The sequence below is a fragment of the Cydia amplana genome, chromosome 18 (genome assembly GCF_948474715.1).
Source record: "Cydia amplana chromosome 18, ilCydAmpl1.1, whole genome shotgun sequence".
In the NCBI taxonomy this organism is placed as follows: Eukaryota; Metazoa; Arthropoda; class Insecta; order Lepidoptera; family Tortricidae; genus Cydia; species Cydia amplana.
Genome location: NC_086086.1, coordinates 1,271,427 through 1,287,892, shown reverse-complemented (window position 1 = coordinate 1,287,892; position 16,466 = coordinate 1,271,427). Strand labels below are relative to the sequence as shown.

The following is a 16,466-nucleotide window of genomic DNA, read 5'->3' as shown; positions in this document are numbered from 1 at the left end:
CGAAGTAAAAGTACACAAACACCAATTGTATTTTGGTCCCTAGGGCACGACGTCTCTTTACACCCCTTGTATTGAAGAAATGGTTCCCATACGTTTTTGTTTTGTTTTATGTTACGTAGATGTCTAAAACAACCATGTGGCTAAGACTATAGTAAAGAAACATACCATTGTGTTGAAGAATGCTTCATTCTTCTGAATTTAGTTTCACAAAAAACTTATTTTGTCTAAAATCTTATAGTAAATTGTTCATTATTTAAGTAAAGTTTGCGTTAAAAAACTTTTTGACTAATGCTTATTTTGTGAATTATTTTCTGGCAAAAAATATTAATTAAACTAATGTAAACATATTATATATATATATATTAATTTCTTTGATAAAATTTTAATGAATAAATAATACCTAAAATCAAAACCTTTGTTATTATCAGGCCAAAATTACACACCTTCAAATCTAGTTACACTACATTCCCTGAATCGCATGTAAATTTAAGATAATGAAATTTAGCTATACGTTGAAATTTGCATGCCGAAAGGTGAACTTTGCACGACATAATTATTAGTTATGATGGGCATTTCCGCAAATTGACAACCATTGTGTACGTTTAGATTACACGAAATCATGTCAAGTTAATTAAACTGTATTACCTACGTACAAATTAAGCTTAGGTTTGTGTTCCAAAATCAAACTCTTACCATCCATGGCTCCATATTGGGCGCCATATATTGTAATGAGTGTGTAAAACTCATAAAAAAGTATGTATGTACCTAACTTAATGTCAGAAAGTGTAATTTATGACTAAAATCACTTAGAATTATTATACTAAATTGTAATATAAAAACTAACCAATTATTCTTTCTTCCTTTTGTATTTTTCATTGTACCCAACAAATAAGACGTAAGAGTATAAACGGGTGTGTTTATCAGCTAAGATAGAGAAACTGCTATGGGAGAGATAAAACTTAGCTCATTCTGTCGTCCACATTGTTATTTGACAATGAATAAACCTTATTCCAAAGTCATGAGGTCCAAAGTGGTGTGTTTTGCTGTAACTATTACTGCGGGTTCTGACCTCATAAAGCGCGCGGGTAATTTGGTTGGTTGACCGTTAACATGGTCTGTTACAAAATGTTAATGTGGAATATCATTATTGATCTTTATTATTAAAACAAAAAGATAAGTTTCACAACTCAGAACAAAATATCCGTCAGCCGTATACTTGTATATTTTGCACGCCTCTAACGACTCCAAGTTTTGGAGACTTGCAAAATTAGCCGAATTGTAGAACAAAAGGCAAATGTTTAAGTTCTCCTCAGTACAGTAACAACTTGGAATTTGTCAAAACTTGAGCCAAATATAAGCGAAAACTTCGCGTCTTATAATTATTAAAGTTGATGCTTATCTTAAATTGCGTTGGCGTTAAGCGTTTTTGCAACAACATTTATATTGAGAATATGTAATTTAATAGTCATAAAGAACATTAGATTTAGATTAGATTAGATTTATTTTAGAACAGTTTGTAGTTTGTATTTAGTTTAAATGTTATTTTAAGTTTTTTTTTTGTAATGTTTTCGTACCATATTACTATATATGAATAAACTCATTGAATAGTAGCTGAAAAATGCAATAAAAAAGTAACATTTGAATGGGTTTATATTAATACTGTTTATTAAATATTATCTCACTTTTATGTCTCTATGTTATTCATAATTTCTGTACTATGTAGGTAATTAAAATTATATGTATATAGTATTTAAAAATATCTATCTTAACTTTCCAACTTAAACATTGAGTGAAGTTATGATTAAGATGCCTATTGCTTCCCATAAAAGAATAAATTTATATGTTCTTTATGACTAAAACTCCCGGTCCCATCTGATCAATCGCGAAAATTAATCATCGGCCGTGATTGATCGCGCACACACGAATACATCGGATTACTATGGATCCCGATATCTTTTAATCATGCCGTGCCAGATCATGTTGCGATGACGGATGCTCGCACTGTGGATAATTGACGTTTCTACTTTGTTTTGTGGATATGGATACAATACTTTCCTTATAGGCCGCGTAGCCAACATGCCAATCACTTACGCAACGTAGCGATCGAAACGCAACTGTCACTGTTGCACTGATATGGAGGAGTGGTAGAGAGACACAAAGCGTTTCATTGTCGAAGCTATAGCGATTGTCACCTTGGCTAGGCCGGTAGTACTTCTATCATCTGAATCATCTCATTAATTTAAATTTTATTCTAAATTATTTATTTGTAATATCTGACAACACTATGTTTCAATCGAGTGCTATGTTTCTTGGCACATGTATTTTTTTCGAGAGGACAGTCATCGGTATGATTTAGCCGACGAGTTGGTCAAATCTTAACACGAACATGAACCATTCCATGAGATTTTTCATGTTAATTGGTTAATTTAGGTTTAAGTACCAAATATTTATTACAAGACACCAAAATTGTAATAATACAATTCAAAAATACTTGGCCATTCAAATCGTTTCAATGCCAGTTAATGTACTTACGTCATATTTATTTTAGGTTAGGTTACATTAAAAAAAAAATATACACAAGGTATTTAAAAAAATGTTAGAAGATAAGCATAAAAGTTAGACAAATAAATACATTCATGCTTACCATCAGGCGGCCCGTATACTTGTTTGCCACCGATGTGGTAAAAAAAAGAGCTTAATTTAGCTTTTTCTTTTTTATATTAAGATTGATATCCATTACTTACGCTAACAGAAAGTTACCCTCGTAAATGTTTAGTCACTAGTTAGTTTTGGCGAATTCCCGAATTCATTAGGTATATCACGAATTCGTGGAGGCCGATTCTGATTTATCGATTTGTTAAGATTTGGATCTCAGTTTGATACGACCTTTACGAGGGGTCCCTTTTGTTTCCCATAAAGTTTTAAATACTAATGTATTGTTTGTCATATTACCATATTTATTTTAGTCCTAACACTGAAACCGTTAACTTTCCCGGATTTTCGTAAGATTATCCTGTGGATTGATTGATCGGCTTGGCGATTGTTTCACACGACTTTCATTGCATTTCGCATGCAACAAGCGTGAGCGATCTTTAAGGTATCAAACAAGACCAAATCCGCAACAGATTGCTAATTTACAATATGCCTTCTGAACAAATCCACGAAAATAAACTTATTTATTATACACATCGTTCCAAACTAGTTCAGAATTCTCTAACAGCGGCGAAAGCCTCTTTGTTTCAGGATCCCTTTGTTATAGCGATTAAGCAAATCACCCCCATTGTATAAGAAATATTAACGTTAGAGAAGTTTGGATGTAATTTATTTTGGTCTTATGTATACATTTTTGTCAAGCTTTCACCTTTCCTGCTGTATTAAGTGTTAAAATGAAGGAAAAAAACAGCGTAATAGAAAATAAAAATAGAGTGAAAGATAGAGTAGAAACGACACCGTAACATCCAGTACGTATTATAAAAACTATGACCTGAAGTATCTAAATAGAAATATTCATTTGACTCCAAGTAACATAATCGTATTTAGTTCAGCTATAAAAGTATGGTAGTATACATTTTGGGAGGGCTTTATTCAATTATTACGTTTAACCCAGTAGTAATTAACGATAATTTCTTAAAAATGTCCTAATGTAAATATTCAATATAAATAATTATTTTTCAAAGATATCGAAGCCAATAGTTTTCATTCACTAAATACACTTACGCCGAAATTTCACATTCACAATGCATATTGTTTTAAAAACATATTTTATTTCTTTTTACCTAATGTCTGATGATAAATACAGTTCAATGGACCTTTCTAAAAACAAATTTATTCTCTAATAATACTCTACTATGAACAACAAGTTGTTTACGATTACGACATCGACAGTAATAAGATTTCAGACGTCACTGCTTAGTCATTTGATGGGATAAAAAGAGTTCAGTAGTGTCTAGTGTTGTGAATAACGCTCATTTCGAGGCTTAAAGACTCGAACCCTTAAGACTCTCGAGGCTTAACGCCTCAAAGGCGGCAAAGACGATTTTTTGCATCCATACGCGTAAAATAAATAAATTTTCTCAAATGTAGTCGAGTCTTGAAGACTTACGAGTCTTGTAGGCTCGAGTCTTTAAGCCTAAAAATAAGCCTTATCCACAACACTGATAGTGTCGTATGTTTATTGCATCTTATGAATAATGTTATGAAGGTTTTAAATGAATTATTTCTAGATTTTGCATGTCAATCACTTTATGTTTTGCATTCCAAATATCTTTTTTCTATTCACGACTTTAATGGTTGAATTTAGACTTCGTATAGGAAACCAAACTGAAATTGCATACTTTTCACTATAGGCTCTCGGTTCATGACTTATTACGAAACGCTTTAGAATCTTGTACCTTAATTAGGCCATTCAGCAAGCTTCGTGGCCTAAACACGGTACTCGACTGAAAAGCACTCTATTATTTCACGATTGTATAAAATACCTACTATTAAAATCCGATAGAACTTAGACGGCGAAGTTACTATTAGGAACTTTATTAACGGTTGTACAACCCTATATTGGCAAGAATAAATCAACTCGACAACAACTAATTTACCCATTTAAGTGCTAAGCTAAGCGAAGGCAGAAACTCATTATGGAAGACTTAAACAAAAACGTAAGCTGAAACTTTCACGGAAATACCGACGTTGTTTCTTTAGTGATGAAAATATTGTCATTATACTAATTATGTTTGTAAATACACTGCAAAATATCACGTTGTGGGTGCTTTACTGAGACGCGCCGGAACTAAAGATACATAGGTAATTATTTTCATACAACGTTGGTCCTCTAAGTTACCCTGAGCCGTACGACAGTTACATATGTACCTAACACGCCGCCGCCGCCACACAGCACAGAATGCGTTGTGTTGTACATTTCACTTACCCATAGGTATTATTGTTGTTTAAATCGTGTATATTTACGCGCATTTTTTTTGTTGAAAAAAAGCAGTAGGTATAGATATCGGCAAGAATAATATTGCCAGCCGATATCTTACATAATCTTTAACTTTTTGGTCTTCAATCACGACAACGACCAGTAATAATATACTTAGGTATACTATTACAGAGCTCATGTATTGTAGTGTGGGGGATTAGTATTTACTCTTTATTGAATTTAACAGTATATGACACAAAAAGTTGAAAAACTTATAAATTTGAATGTAGAAAAGTAAGCGCACCTGTACATGATGCCGCCGCCGCGCCGCCGCGGCGGGCTTTACGTGTTTCGTGTACATAGCGCGTAGGTGCGGCGGCGGCGCGGCGGCGGGCTTTACGCGCCTCGTGTACAGAGAGCGAAGGTGCGGCGGCGGCGCGGCGGCGGTACCGTGTACACCAGCCCGTGCGGCGGCGGTGCGGTATCGGCGCGGAGGCCAGCACCGTGTACACGCGCCCTAAGCCAAGATATTTTTTGCTCAAGTACAATTTAAGCAAAACCGGGTGTTAATGGTTTCATTACCCTATTGTAAAGCCGTTTCCAACGACAACATTCATCGGTGTTAATAATATTTCTTCAACACCACCAGGTATCCTGGGTCCGTCGCAGAGGCAGAGACGAGATGCCTGAGCTCCTCACAGTCGGCGCAGTGACGTACGCGGCCGACGACCGGGTCTCCGTGGCCAAGCGGTATCCTGGCAACTGGCGACTCCTCATTAGGGAGGTGAAACCGGCGGATGAGGGAGTGTACGAGTGCCAGATATCCACGCATCCGCCAAGGGTCAGCAGGACGTATTTGCATGTTAACAGTGAGTATTTATATCTCTCATCTTAACACAGCTACAACAATATAGCAATCGTTATCGAAAACGATTCTCACCAACCCAAAGTGTAGTCATTCAAACGAGAGTGTCACTCATAGAGTAAGAATACTTTTAAATTAGGTACACCATCACCATCTTATAAAAAACGTTTTTTTTTGGCCCTACTCAATTATTGAAATAATAATCTATATATATAAACGTGAAAGACCTGACTGACTGACTGACTGACTGACTGACTGACTGACTGACTGACTGACTGACTTAAATCAACGCACAGCCCAAACCGCTGGGACTAGAAAGTCCAAATTTAGCAAGTAGGTTCCTTATAAGGTCTAGGGGTACACTAAGAAAGGATTTTTCAAAATTCATCCCCTAAAGGGGTGAAATGGGGGTCCAAAATTTGTATGGGGTTCAAGTTTTATTTTGAGCTAGGAAATTGAAACTTCGTTAAAAGATATATTATTAAAATACAAGAAAACTAATTTCAGCGTTTTTGAAATTTCATCCTCTAAGGTGGTGAAAAAGGGGTAGAAAGTTTGTATGGAGATCAAAATTTTTTTCGAGTGCGGGACTTAAAACGTTGTATATGGGCATATTATTAAAATACAAGAAAAGTAATTTCAGCGTTTTTAAAAATTCATCCCTAACAGGGTTAAAACGGGGTTGAAAGATGGAATCCATTACGAATTCTTTGAATCTTCTTATAAACGCGTAACATAAAATAAAAAATAACATTAATTGAACATTATTAAAAATTCAACCCCTAAGGGGGTTAAAAAGGGGATGAAAGTTTGTCTTGGGGTTCAAATTTTATTGTAAGCTAGGAACTTGAAACTTCGTAAAAAGGTATTATAATAAAAGAGAAGAAAACTGATTTCAGCGTTTTTGAAATTCATCCCCCAAGGTAGTGAAAAAGGGGTTGAAAGTTTGTATGCACATCAAATATTTTTTTGAGTGCGGGACTTGAATCTTTGTATAAGGGCATATTATAAGAATAAAAGAAAAGTGATTTCAGCGTTTTTAAAAATTCATCCCTTAACCTCTCAGATCCCAGTGGCTCCAATAGGAGTCGGAATTGTATGGATTTGAGAGGTCCTGGGAAATGAGGGGTTAAAAGGGTTAAATAGGGGTTGAAAGTTTGTACGGAGATCAAACATTTTTTTGAGTGCGGGACTTGAATCTTTGAATAAAGGCATATTATTAGAATACAAGAAAAGTTATTTCAGCGTTCTTGAAAATTCATCCCCCAAGGTAGTGAAAAAGGAGTTGAAAGTTTGTATGCACATGAAATATTTTTTTGAGTGCGGGACTTGAATCTTTGTATAAGAGTATATTATAAGAATACAAGAAAAGTAATTTCAGTGTTTTTAAAAATTCATCCCTGAAAAGGGTTAAATAGGGGTTGATTTCAGCGTTTTTAAAAATTCATCCCTTAAAAGGGTTAAATAGGGGTTGAAAGTTTGTACGGAGATCAAACATTTTTTTGATTGCGGGACTTGAATCTTTGTATAAAGGCATATTATTAGAATACAAGAAAAGTTATTTCAGCGTTCTTGAAAATTCATCCCCAAGGTAGTGAAAAAGGAGTTGAAAGTTTGTATGCACATGAAATATTTTTTTGAGTGCGGGACTTGAATCTTTGTATAAGAGTATATTATAAGAATACAAGAAAAGTAATTTCAGTGTTTTTAAAAATTCATCCCCCAAGGTGGTGAAAAAGGGGTTGAAATTTTGTTAAATGGGGGTTGAAAGTTTGTATGGAGATCAAACATTTTTTTGAGTGCGGAACTTGAAACTTTGTATAAATGCATATTATAAGAATACAAGAAAAGTTATTTCAGCGTTTTTGAAAATTCATCCCCCAATGTGGTGAAAAAGGGGTTGAAATTTTGTATGCACATCAAATATTTTTTTGAGTGTGGGACTTGAATCTTTGTCTCTTCTTTTGAATCTTCTTTGAAAATGTTTGATATCCATACAAACGTTCAACCCCTATTTAACCCTTTTAAGGGATGAATTTTAAAAAACGCTGAAATCACTTTTTTTTATTCTTATAATATGCCCTTATATATTATAAGAATACAAAAAAAGTGATTTCAGCGTTTTTAAAAATTCATCCCTTAAAAGGGTTAAATAGGGGTTGAAAGTTTGTATGGATATCAAACATTTTTTTGTGTGCGGGACTTGAAACTTTGTATAAAGGCATATTATTAGAATACAAGAAAAGTAATTTCGGCATTTTTGAAAATTCATCCCTCAAGCTGGTAAAAAAGGGGTTGAAAATTTTAATGGAGGTCAAACATTTATTTGAGTGCGGCACGATTCAAATCGTTGTATAAAGGCATATTATTAGTACATGAAAAGTGATTTCAGCTTTTTTAAAAATTCATCCCCTAAAATGTTTAAGAAGGGGTTGAAAGTTGGTAGAGAGATCAAATTTTATTTAAAGCTAGGAACTTCAAACTTCGTAAATAGGTAGTTAGGTAGTAGGTTTTACTAAATAGTGGACTTGAAAATATGCTGGAGATTGAGAGGGATTATATCGAGAACAATTTTATTCAGTTAGGGGCTCGAAACTTCGTAGCCAGGTTGTGTATAATAATTAACAAATGATTAACAGTCCCTACTGCTATCTTTTGCTGCATAATGTTCTCAGCTAATGTAGAATATGTAACCACCAATATACAAATCCACGCGTACGAAGTCGCGGGCAACAGCTAGTATAATTATATTATGTACGACGGCTGAATAGCCACTTAATCATAAATATTTCAAATTCAATAAAAAACATGAATAATATAACAATCAGAAAAGATAATGAATATTTCAACAATGAAAATATTTTCGACGCCACCGATAACAATAACGCGAAACATGTCCCATTTTCTTTTTGAGATATTTCTGTAAAAATGATTGACATAGACCTACCTAGAAGGAAAATATTCGCAAGGAAGTGAAACATTCTAGTCAGGCGTGGCTTGAATTCATTATGCCAAGAGAGCAACGTTGCCTTTTCCGAGATAATCGTCTTGACATAAGCCAATTTTCATCTGAAGGCAAACATTTTACGCTCGCTACCCACTGAATTCCAAGAAGATCGTAAAACTGTTTTTGCTTAATGTCCGAATGAGAATTCCTCTACGAGTACGCGATTGCTGTAGACGCTCAATTTCATTTTGCTTTCGATAGCTTCCGACATTGAAAATATTGTAATATTTTTGACATGTTGCGTCATTTTAGTTAGCTGATGACATCCCCACTCTTCACAAAGTCTAATGCTGCCTGATTGTATTACAAGCATTTATTTAGTTTCATATGTCCCGTTGTCTGTCTGTAATCAAATCTTACAAATTAAATTTGACCCGCTTCCCGGTTTCAATGAAGCTCAAAATTTGCATAAATATGAAAGTTGTATAACAATGCAATATTATAGTACCATCGAGCTGATCTGCTGATGGAGACAGATGGTGGCCATTGGAACTCTATGATAAAACAACGCAATCTAATTCTTGTAAATATTTGGGGTCGTTAGCATTGCCTCGATGAGTATTAGTTGCCTGTGGAAAGAAAAGTACAGTCAGCGATAAAATATTGTGTCAAAAATATTTATTTTCGAATCACGTTTTCTATCTAGAGAATGTAGAGATCACGTTGGTAATAAATGAAATGAAACGGATTGTCCGACGATGTCAAAAGATGTCTGAGGCTTAGAACGTGATGTTTGTCAAGGACCAGAAAAGCAGAAAAAGAATACGAGTACCGATGTACGAGTAACAGTTATATATTTCGTCCAAGCGATTTCTCTTTGCGGGTGATACAGCTTAGTACAATATTTTAAAATATGACTTGTCACTCCTGAGTGGTCAATAACTAAGTAACAGTTTGTTTTGCGCATAGATAATTTTATAACACATCACACGGATAGTCATACGGCCGGATTTAAAATTATCTATATTTGTGTTTGAACAATTTTTCTTACTAAAGACTTATGTTGCGGCAAAAGTCACTAATGAAAGTTTTAAGCAGACTAAATTTGCATCAAAATGATATTTGGTGTTGTACATACCTGCTTTATTTTTGCTTTATTTTTTTTTTTTTCAATGCCAGTAATGTGTGATCTTTACTAGATTAAACATATTACAGATCTGGCAGCCTAGCCAAGGTGACAATCGCTATCGAGTCGCCATCGAATCGCTTAGTGTCTCTCTATCGCTCTTCCATATTAGTGTGACAGCGACAGTTGCGTTTCGTTCGCTACCGTCGTCGCTACTTGCAATCGTTAGCGATTGGCATGTTGGCTACGGGGCCTGGTAATCAGAGCCGACTTTTAATATTTTATTAGATTATGTACCTACCTAATAACCAGACTACCCTTATAAAAGTAAAGCGGAATCGCGCAATTTAATGGGTTAATGTCGACAAAACACTCATTTAAAATACAACTCATTCAATTCAAGTCAATTTATTGAAACGAATTTTGATCACATTCGAAAGCAACTTCGTTAAAGCTTTTGAAAAACAGTTTCAGGTTGTTTATGCTATTAAAAACAACGTGAAGTGTGAAACACAATAAAAAAACTTAAACGGAATATTTAAAAGGTTTTAAGTAATACGTTCAAAATGATTACTTTTTTATCGTAAAGCTTTTGTTCGTTTGTGCTACAAACGTACGATGATTTGAAATGTATACTTCGTAAAAAGCTTTGCTTTAAATGATTACTTATAACTACATTCTATATTAAATTAATTATAATTTATATTACATTTAAAATATTTCACCAAATGTATAAAACCAACTAGTTTTACTGTCAAACACAATTTCGTAATTCCATTACAAACAGCTTAATAAAACAGTCAATACAATGAAACAAAGCAATTTGTCACAGAGGGTAAATAAATTAATTACCGAACAAAATTTACAGACTGGAGCGACCCTTGTGACTTTTAAGAAAAGCTGTAAAGGACTCAAATTTTCTATTAACACAATAATAAATGTTTCTACCTCAAGGTCGGCACCGCGCATGTAACACCTCCGGAGTTGCAGGCATCCATAGGCTACGGTGACTGCTTACCAGGCGGCCCGTATGCTTGTTTGCCACCGGGAGTGCCGGCAGAAGTGAAAACTCAACGACATTGTAACAGTTTTTCGATCAGGTCACGTGTCCGTCTTACGAATTTTCAATCTGTCGAATCGGTCACGTGACCTGTCGCGAGTTTAACATGTTTTCCCCTCCTCAAAAAGTGCATAGCGCCACTAAAGAAGTTTTCACTTCAAAAAACCTTCACGCTAAGATAAATCTAAAAGTAATTTGATTTTGAGGGTGGGAATAAAAACCCCGATAAAAAATTGAAGTCTCAAACCTAATGGAAAAAGGATAACGAGAGACTTAATTACTGCTAAAAGATTTTACTGTTTTTTATTGCTCACACTCAGCTCCTAAAAAGGTTTCTTTTAGCTAACTACTATTGAATCCTGCCAATTACAAGTCAATTAAAAAAAATACCTACAGCCTAAAGTTTACTTTTACTTTTTACTAAGAGCGAATATTTCTAAGTATTTAATGAATTGATACGATCATCAGAAAATTTACTCCACGGTTCTGAGTTCTTAAGAACAATATAATCGACTATTTGAGAGCGTAACTTTGTATACTGTATGAGAGTGGCTTTTTGACTTCGGGTGACTCTTATCTCCGATAATACATCGCTAAACCATTGTCATCTTGGCTACGGCCCCAGATTGTACCCTCCTAAGGCCCAGCCATACAAACGAAACATCCAAAATTTGCCACTGAAATTTGAATCTAAACTGTAGGATATAGAGTAGATTTTGCGTTGTTTGAAAATTGAACGAAACAAAGCAAAATCGAGTCTGTTCCAATTGAACATGGTTTAAATTACATCGAACTGAATAGGTACTATAGGTAGGACCTTGGGCCTTAGGAGGATAAAACATTATTTTATAAATACACGATTTCGACGACGTGATGTTATGTTACTCCCGCAGCTCCACAAGTGTGGGTTGTCGACGAGGCCGGCAACCCGCTCCTAGAGAAGTTTTACGAGGCCGAATCCACTTTGGCACTGGTCTGCCGAGCGAGACACGTCGAGACCCCGGCGGTGCTAATCTGGCTCCATGAAGGAAGGGCCCTGAATGCTGATACTACTAGAGGAGGGATCAGGTAAGATACAATATGCTTAATTTGTATTTATTCAGGTTAATATCGTCTTGAAACTGTGTTGGCCATTAATCTGTGTTCGGATCAAAAAGTGTTGTCAGCTGCGATCAGATTGCTAATGTCATAATGGCAAGGTGCGAAATGCTAATACACTACGACTATGGTATTATCCATGGATTACTACTAACTTACTAGCACAGCTAATAGTATAAATGATCATTCAAATCCAACTTAAGGTGACAGTCCATTTCCAACCGCAGCTGCACTACTGTAAATTTTACTATGGAAATTGACAGTAACAGCGGCGCGTCCAGTACCAGTAGTGCAGCTGCGGTCAGAAATGGAATGTTACCCTTAGTCAATCATCAAAAATAAATTCTAAATATTAAAGCGCGTACCAATGCTTCCCACCGCTACACTTATCTCAGGTGTATTTTATTTATTTATTTAGACTTTTTTGCACAAAATATATACAACAATGTACAAAAGCGGAATTAATGGCAAATGGCATTCTCTACCAGTCAACCATAGGGCCAAACAGAGATACCTACAATTGGTGCAGAGAGATTAGAGATTTTATTTTCTCCCCAGTTAAATTTGTCTCTAACATTTCAAACTCATAAAAATATTTCTTTTGGAATCACGTTTTCTCACATTTGAAACTACCCTTAAACCATTAGGTAATAGGTAAGATTAACCCCGCACTGCGCAACTTATTTAGCTAGTTTCAATGTAACTCCCCTAACATTACTCGGTCCATTGAATGTTCCAAATATTAAAAAAATATCAGTCATAATCGGGTACACAAAGGGCTGGCTGTGAGCCAATCTATCTCTATGCACTATCGCGTTAACCGGAGTTTATAGAGCGCAATGGAGACTTCCCTGATATACGGTTGTACAAATGTACCGAATATCAGCATCAATAGTAACTAGCGGATGAAACTACACATCAAAATGTGGCGTTCCACGGTAAAGGTACCTTATGGCGGTTGGCACTTAATAATAATAATAATAATTCAGCCTTTATACGTCCCACTGCTGGGCACAGGCCTCCTCTTATGCGCGAGAGGGCTCGGGCTATAGTCCCCACGTTAGCCCAATGCGGATTGGGGACTTCACATAGGGCCCGGCCACATGTCAGCGGTGCGGCGCCGCCGCCGCCGCGCGGCGCGGCACCGCAGAAATCTGCGGCACCGCAAACCGCTCTGCGGCGACGCCCGCCGCAACGCAAAATTTTGCGGTGCCGCGCTGCGGCGCCGCAAAGCGGTGCGCGGCGCCGCGCGCGGTGCCGCAAAGCGGCGAGTTTCGCCGCGCGCGGTGCCGCCAAGCGGCGTGCGGCGCCGCGTGCGATGCCACGCTGCATAGTAAAGAATAAAATTCGACTACCAGTTGTTTAATCAGACATGGATCCTTTCACACGTGTTCTACTCTTGCTGTTGTTATAGCGATAGCGGTTCGCCAAAAAACGCTGCAAATGGTGTTAAAGGTATGAAAATCGGTACGATTGATCTTTAGGACATTTGAAACAATTTGACCCGAAGCACTAACAAATAAAAAAAACGAGAGCAGTTATGACGTCATCTTTTTTTTGTATGAAATTTAAAAAAAAATTGTTTAGAAACCTATCGTGTGTAGTATTAAACGAAAGGGCTTTCTGAGCTGATTCCAAAAATATATCACCTAGCAACGGATCAACACGGACCGTAAAAACTTCCCTGGTTTTTTAAATTTATTTTCCTTAATATTGTTTAAACATTTTGAACCCGGGACCTTGCTCAACGATATTTATCGCGCTGAAGACAACCCACGTTGCAACCTCCATGCGGGGACCGCAGCCCGGGCTCAAGGAATACGCTCTTGCTTTACCCAGACAACATGACAGCTGGTTGTCAATTATTTTATTTACAAACAAGAAAAATAGATTTCAGTGAAGCAATACGTATAACGCTTACACTTATTCGTGCTGTTCGTGCTTGTGAAGTGAAGTAGTACTTCACTTCAGTGCCAGTTAAACCGCCTCCACACAATTCATTACATTATAAAAGAAGGCCAAGTTGAACTAAACTTCGACGGTTACCACGCGGCAACTGGTCTGGGAGGACTTTTAGGATTGCTTCGAGAACCCTGCTGCCGAGCTACGTATAATAGTATAGCATAAAATACTTAAGGCCGGTAGGCCGTATCCTTTTTATATTGTTTTTTTAGCTCAGCTTTGTATTTTAATTTTCTTTGTTTTTGTGAATCTAGTGTTTAATGTGTTCGATAACGAGAGATACCCCGCTAAATGTCGCCCCTCCTACTGCATCAGATGTACAATGCCCACTTTGCCCACCGGGTCGTCTCTTTAAAGGCCAGAGAGGCCTAAATATCCACTTAGGTAAAACTCACGGTACAAACACGTCGCAACCCTCTACCCAACCAACCCAAGCATCCCACCCAAACCAAGGCAACGATACTACAACAGGTCTTTCCAGTCTACCAAAGCTTAAGAAATATGTTCGTGTACTCAAACATATACCTAAAGGAGCCAGAAGCTTAGCTGCTGGCAGGTTAGCGGGCATTATAGAAAATTGCCTCAAAACAAACAGTACAGAAGATTGGTATGCTTTTTTATCTTTTTCCTTTACGGCGTTAAGAGTTCCGGAGAGTTCTATTCACAAATCTCTCACGTCAAAAGTAAAAGATAACATTGAGTCGACAAACACATATTTCCCTGACGAAGTAAGTTATAAACCACAGTCTCTGTATCGCTCAATAGAATCTAAAGTGTATGAAGGAGACTTACGGGGGGCCGTACGGCTTCTAATGTCCGAATCAACACTAGCTCCCAACAATAACGACACTTTAAGAGAGTTGCAAAATAAACATCCACCTCCATCAAGACAGCTCGCTTTGCCAGCCGAGCCTAATTTGTCAAGCCCGTATTTAACTGTAACAACTTCGGAGGTAACAAATGCTATAGGAAGTTTTTATAATGGCTCAGCCGCTGGCCTAGATGGTCTCCGTCCTCAGCATCTGAAGGAGTTAACTTCCTCATCAGCGGGAAGCAATGGGCCTAAATTACTTGAATCGCTGACCAAATTATGTAACTTTATGTTGCGAGGGATGGTTCATCCACAAGTCTGTTCATATTTATATGGAGCATCGGTTTGCGCCTTATCAAAAAAAGATGGAGGGGTTCGGCCCATCGCGATCGGGAACACCATACGCCGTCTCGTTGCCAAATTGTGTTGCCATTCCGTAAGGGACGCCATGGCGGCTTACCTCCAGCCCCACCAAGTAGGGTTTGGCACACCTCTTGGCTGTGAATCTGCCATTCACGCTACGCGTTCTTTCGCTACCTTACAGGATGGCGATGACAGAATTGTTTTGAAACTGGACTTAAAAAATGCTTTCAATAGCGTGGAGAGGGATACAATGTTAGAGGAAGTAAGGAATTTGATACCTTCTTTATATCCCTTCCTCTACCAGTGCTATGCCTCTCCTAGCAACCTATTTTATAACTGTAGTATTTTATCATCTCAAGTCGGTGCCCAACAGGGAGATCCTTTAGGTCCGTTGGTTTTTTGTCTGGCCATTCAAAAACATATATCGACATTGGTATCTCCTTTAAACGTTTGGTATTTGGATGATGGCACGATTGGAGGACCAGCCAACGTTGTTCTTAGCGATTTAAGGAAATTATTGCCAGCCCTATCGGGCATTGGCTTAGAAGTAAATTCAGAAAAATGTGAATTGTTTCCATGCAGTTCATCTGGCTTTTTCCCTGACTTCCAAGCACTGCTGCCCAATTTGAAATTAATTGACACCACATCTTTTTCACTTTTAGGTGCTCCAATATTTCCTGAGGGGGTGCCCTCTACAATTCGGAAAAAAGGGGATGCATTATCATCATCACTCCATCATCTACAACAGCTCTCATCACATGTTGCCTTGGTTTTATTACGTAACTGCTTCTCCATGCCCCGCCTGACTTATACACTTCGAACAGCGCCCTCATGGCTCTTCCCAGAGCACATCCGCAACTTTGACCAAACTTTGCGAAATGGTCTGGAAATCATCCTCAACGTCAGCTTGAATGATTCCCAGTGGTCTCAATCTTCGCTGCCCATCCGATATGGTGGTCTCGGGATTCGTCGAGCGCACGATGTCGGACTAGTGGCATTCATAGCCTCCGCTCACGCTTCCATGGATCTTGTCACTCGAATCTTACCAGTAAACGGTGGCAGTGTCCGAATTCCTTTTTTGGAAGAAGCCTTTTATGAGTGGAGGGCTAGGTGCCCAAATGACGCGAGGCCCGAAAATCTGAAGCTCCAAAGATCCTGGGACGACATTCTTAGCAAGAAAACATACGATGACTTACTCGAAGCGGCTGTAAATGTCGATGTGGCGCGTTTGAAAGCAGTGGCATTGCCTGAATCCGGAGCATGGCTGCACGCGCTACCATCACCATACTTGGGCACACTCCTTGATACTGACTCCCTTCGCA

The 16,466-nt window shown here is 37.5% G+C and overlaps 1 protein-coding gene across 1 annotated transcript in view; it reads left to right on the top strand.

The window, feature by feature from the left end:
- LOC134656291 (uncharacterized) overlaps positions 1-16,466 on the top strand; it is a 126,991-nt gene that overhangs the window by 90,697 nt on the left and 19,828 nt on the right. The window contains exons 4-5 of the mRNA XM_063511810.1: positions 5,562-5,781; positions 11,804-11,978. Of these exons, the coding sequence (XP_063367880.1) occupies positions 5,562-5,781; positions 11,804-11,978 (395 nt within the window). The remainder of the gene's footprint in view (positions 1-5,561; positions 5,782-11,803; positions 11,979-16,466) is intronic.